This window comes from Oncorhynchus masou, chromosome 5 (genome assembly GCF_036934945.1).
Source record: "Oncorhynchus masou masou isolate Uvic2021 chromosome 5, UVic_Omas_1.1, whole genome shotgun sequence".
Lineage (NCBI taxonomy): Eukaryota > Metazoa > Chordata > Actinopteri > Salmoniformes > Salmonidae > Oncorhynchus > Oncorhynchus masou.
Genome location: NC_088216.1, coordinates 40770809 through 40776431, shown reverse-complemented (window position 1 = coordinate 40776431; position 5623 = coordinate 40770809). Strand labels below are relative to the sequence as shown.

At 42.2% G+C, this 5623-nt stretch overlaps 1 protein-coding gene across 1 annotated transcript; it reads left to right on the top strand.

The window, feature by feature from the left end:
- The first annotated feature begins 1306 nt into the window (after positions 1 to 1306).
- On the top strand, positions 1307 to 4255 carry LOC135526768 (transcriptional repressor scratch 2-like). The gene is made up of 2 exons (XM_064955420.1): positions 1307 to 1451; positions 3354 to 4255. The coding sequence occupies exons 1-2, from the start codon at positions 1307 to 1309 to the stop codon at positions 4175 to 4177; spliced, it is 969 nt and encodes a 322-aa protein (XP_064811492.1). The 3' UTR covers positions 4178 to 4255.
- Positions 4256 to 5623: the final 1368 nt, after the last annotated feature.

The window sequence follows — 5623 nt, the reverse complement described above, 5'->3', positions numbered from 1 at the left end:
CTATTCTATTTTATTGTTTTGTGCGTTTCACAATATAAAATATGTGGAACCCATATCACACTGCGCCTTGCTCCGAATGTTATTTTATTGCACACAGAGTGAGTCCATGCAATTTATTATGCGACTTGTTAAGCAAATGTTTACTCCTGGACTTATTTAGGCTTGCCATAACAAAAAGATTGAATACTTATTGACTCAAGACATTTCAGCTTTTCATTTTTAATTCATTTGTAAAAATTTCGAAAAAATATAATTCTACTTTGACATGATGGGGTATTGTGTGTAGGCCAGTGACAAAAAAATCTAATCTTAATCCATATAAATTCAAGCTGCAACACAACAACATGTGGAAAAAGTCAAAGGGTGTGAATACTTTCTGAAGGCACTGGATATTGCCATTTGTTAAAATCCATATCCCCACTTATATAATCATGATAAATAAATGATAAATACATTATCAAAGAAGATTATAATTATGAAATTAAATTATTTTAAATCAGCATTTAGCCTTTGAAGATTAAAATATCAGAAGGTGGGGAGGAAGGGGCACATAACAGTTTTTTGGGGGGGCAGTCAGCAATAAACTGTTCGCTACTTCATTGGAAGACAATAGGGGACAAGATGTTGTGTGTAGTGTCACCCACATGCTTCAGCGGTGCTATTGTCTGCTCTCTCTCTGTGTGTGGAGCGATGAAGGGGTGAAAGAGACGGGGTGAGAGGAGGGGGAGTTGACTGGGGTTGGCTGCAGTGAGTGCGCTCGTGTGTATGTGCGTGTGCGTGTGTGTAGGTGCTCGTGCGGGGATGCACAGACGGCTCGTGGTAATTTGATGTGTGTCCCCGGGGATGTTTGATGGATTAATGCTAAGTAGGCTCCCTTTTCCAAAGGCACCACCTGATCTTTGGGGGTTCGTGCCCCATATAAAAGCCTGCGCTAGTGCTGAGCTCAGCTAGTCTAGCCATCTCCTCTCTCTCACACAGTCTCTATCTTTCTATCTCCACTGTCTTTCTTCCTCTGTCTTTACTTTCTCCTTTGGCTTTCACTTTTTCCTAGCACTTTCTCTTCCGTTCTTCCGGTTTCCATTCTTTCTGGCAATTCAGACTGACGCTATTCAGACTATTCAGGCCTGGGAGTTTTAGTAGTGAGGGAAATCTCAGAGCATCCGTTTGCGTCATTCACCTCCATTTTGGCTTTCTTTGACTTGGGGCCTTTTCTAAAGGGCTGTCCTGAAGTAGCGTGCAGGTCTTTGGCTTTTTCCTGCGTTGTTTTTTTATTCATATGTGGCATTAGGATCAGCCCGTCAAGAAAATGCCACGTTCCTTTTTGGTGAAGCAACTGAAGGTCCACGATTACTCCTCCTCCAATCATCAGCATCACTCGGACGGATCGTACACGCTCACACGTGCCATCACCGAGTCCGCCACCAACTTGGCGGTCCGTTTGAGTGAAAATGGTGAGTTGAGATGACTTAAGTTTTCTGTCTACACATTGCAAACATGTAGTAAAAAACACATTTTTATTGTTGATGTGCTTATTGTTAATGTGCTTGTTGTATATAGTTTAGAGTTGTAGGTTTCAAGAAAAATTCAATAGTGTATTTGTTCAGAAATGGAATGAAAAACATACTTGTTAAATTTGTTTTATAAATAGACCAACCCCTTGATACATGTTTTTCCTTAAGCCTGTGATGTTGCTATTTAATCCCTCCACCGGCCAACCCTCCCCACCCCAGTCCGCCCCATGCCTCCAGTGACGCTAAAAAGTATTCAGGTCACTCTGGACCAATCAGTTTAATACAGAGCAGATCACACAACAGGCTTTGGCTTTAATACTATTGTGTACATGCATAATGGTACACATGGATGCGCGTATTAGGCTCGAAATCCCATCCAAGCCTTTGTGAGGTCTATAACCTCTCCACCACCACCAGAAAGCAGATATCAACATGCGACTGGTTTGTCATTAGCTGGTGCTGTTGCCCTTGAGGCTTTACCTGTTATCACCCCCACCCCCTCCAGTCCTCTAGCTCTTCATCCCTTCATCTCATCTGATCTTACAGGATGTGAGATACCCACAGGGAGGTCAAATTGTAGCAATTCAAACCCCTCTCTTTCTTTCTTCAAAATCCATTGACAAAATACAGTTTCTTTTCTGATAAACCGACAAAACTCAATGTTAAATGGGTAAAAAAAAATGTATTCATTAGAAAATATAAACTTAAATGGAAAAGGGCAACATTCTTTGTAACATCCTTAGTTTATCATTGATACAAAAAATTAGAAGGGAGTGCAATCAACCTTAGATGTACCAGTATATGAGGTTTTGTCAATTGATGCTATGATTTCAGGGAAAAACACTTCCATAGAAATGTGTGGTGTGTTGTTAGTGGAATGTCCATCATAACCACAGAGCTTTGGCTCGCCGGATCATTTGTTCCCAGAATTAGGATGCCAGCTGTCTGGTTCCCTTTGTGTTGCAAGGGGGAGCATAATATATTGTGCACTGCTGTAAAGATCAGCCTATAACCCCCCTTTGCCTTCCCCTCTCCATTCCCATCCCCAAATCACACTGCACCTGTCATTCAATCTACCCATTACCATACTCACAGGCACTTTCAACACACCACAGATGGAGAATGATCTGATTAAAATGATTTAGCGCTTTGTGGGATTTCTCTACTGAGACATTCATTTTTGTTTTGGCCCCCGCTACGATAACAGATTTAGATATGGTGGCATGGGATGGGATGGCGACAGGTGTATCAGTTGTGGAGAAGTGTGTTTAATTTTATGACTGTTGTGTCCATGTTAGTGCATAGAACTTGCATTTAGTCTGTGAGGGTCTTTTTGATAGCTAGTAATGATAGTCCTTGTATGTGTCCCAAATGGCACCCTATTACCTACATAGTGCACTAGTTTTGACCAGAGCACTATGGGCCCTGTTTAAAAGCAGTGCACTATATAGGGAATAGGGTGCCATTTGGGGTGCATACTTGTTTTGAGCCGGATGAGTATTGATCGGTGCAAGACTGTGCACTGTAGAGTCATTCATATTTAATTTGCAAAGCTTGCTGAACCAAGCACTTGCAAATGGTTTCCTGTATACAGTTTCATATTGATCCGCAATGCATGGAAGACTCAGATCAGCTGTCTTTCACTCAATGGCTCAACACTAAAAATAAAAAATGCTTTCAACTGGAATCAGAAAGAGTGCTGGAATCATATAACCATAGAATCTTAGACCAAAAAAACATATCTTGTGAAATCTGTATAAAGGCTATACATTTAAAATGCCACAATTGTTGCCAAAAATTCACTTATTTATTCCAAATCTTCCTCTTCCAAACCTGCTACAGGCTACATCCAGGATTACGTCATCCCCTCAATATGCCAGAGCACAAAGGACCCTGGCTTGAGGAGGCAGACCGGGCTCTCCGCGGGGCCCCTGTACTCCCCAGGGAGCACAGGGGGCAGCGGGGGGGAGGACTACTCTGACCATGACATGGAGCAGCCCGACAGCCCCTGCTCAGGCATGACCACTGAGTCGGACAGCAGCAGCTACACAGTGGACGCCTTCCTCATCTCTGACGGCCGCTCTCGGAGAAGGGCCAACCACGGGAAAACAAAAACTAAAGGTGAGGAGAGAAACAGCATTGCAGAAGTGGGCTCCACAGGGTCCAAGGCTGCCAAAGGAAAGCCCGGAAAGTCTAAGGGACCGGGGCGCCACACGTGCAGTGAATGCAGCAAGACCTACGCCACCTCGTCCAACCTGAGCCGTCACAAGCAGACACACCGCAGCCTGGAAGGCCAGCAGGCCAGGAAGTGCCCCACGTGCCATAAGGCCTACGTGTCCATGCCGGCGCTGGCCATGCACATGCTCACCCACGACCTGCGGCATGAGTGTGGAGTGTGCGGCAAGGCGTTTAGCCGACCGTGGCTGCTGCAGGGTCACATGCGCTCGCACACGGGCGAGAAGCCATTCGCCTGTGCCCACTGCGGCAAAGCGTTTGCGGACCGCTCCAACCTACGTGCCCACATGCAGACGCACTCGGCCTTCAAGCACTATGATTGCAAGCGCTGCGGCAAGAGCTTTGCACTGAAGTCCTACCTGATCAAGCATTACGAGTCGGCCTGCTTCAAGGGCTCCGGAGACGAAGAGGACTGCTGTCCCGAGGACTGATCAGAGATTTACACGATATCAGCTTATTTACCCAGGTCTGTTTCACTGAGATAATATCTCCTTTACAAGAGAGACCAATGTTGTGTTCATTCGGGCAGTGTTTCCCTAATCCAGTCCTTGAGTACCCCCAACAGTACACATTTTTATTGTATTCCCAGAAAAATACACCTCATTCAACTCATCAAGGGCTTGATGATTAGTTGACAAGTTGAATCTGTTGGGAGTACTCGAGGACTGGAGTTGGGAAACATTAGGGCATGTAACAGAAATGTTTTAAAACACATCGCAACTGAAAACTAAAATGGAGGTTAAACTTGTTTTTTTATTGGACTTATCCAGATAGTCCCTTGCCTTGTTTCAGTCTGTTTTCTTCCATTTGGTGCCTAATGAACACAACCCTGGTCAAAGACTGCACTCCTCACCACTCGTCTTTCTCTTCCTGCTTTTTGATAGAGAGCAATAATAATGACAATGAGGGTTGTTCAAGAACATAGAAGATAACTGACGGTGATGACTGAATAACATTAAAATGTTAATATTTTTTATTCTATAATTGTTTTATGGATTCGTATTCATTTATTTGCAATAATTTACATTCCATTAAATTTGAATATGCCAACTAGCTCTTAATTTCCCTGCAACATGTCTTCCACGATAAACATTTGTGTATTTATTAATTTTATGTATTTATGTATTTATTTATCAAATGATAAATGTATTGGTTAACTAGGTTGTTAATTCATTCTAAATGTATTTATTTGATTTGATTTATGAATTGAACATCTTATAAAATGCTGTAATATATTTCTGAGATAAAGTAGCCCTATATCTGGTCTCATTCACAACAATTGTTGATGTATTCATGTTCTACATAGGAAATGCTCAATATGCCCTTTTGTTTTTGAATCTATGCACAGTCTATAAGTGTAAGCTCCATTGTAATACTTAGACATGAGAATCCAGTTAATTTGTTACACCATTATTATGAAGGATTTGTCCCATTAATTATTTGCCCTATGTAAAGCTGTTGAATTTGAATTGTACTAAACTTTGTATGTAATCGGAAAAGCTATGAACTTTTCAATTACCAAGTCATATCAATAATTAAAAGATGATATTTTCACTAAGTTGCTTTCTGTGCCCTGTGCCATTTTCAAGGCGTCAACTATCATCAACTCAACACATGATCACTCGAGCAGTGGTGGCCGGTGCCATTTAAGATGAGGGAGGATGATATTTTTTTTATGAGCAGGGCTTTGTTTCTATTACAGCATACTGGATGACTGTCATTCATATTCCATTCACCCAGCTCAATGTAACATTGATTGTTTTGGGCTACTACACGATACTCAAAATTTCCCTATACCCATCATGATGTTGGTACAACCTAGCCTATGAATGAAAGTTTACAACGCAGGTCGAGAGAAATTTGAGTAATCAAGGTGA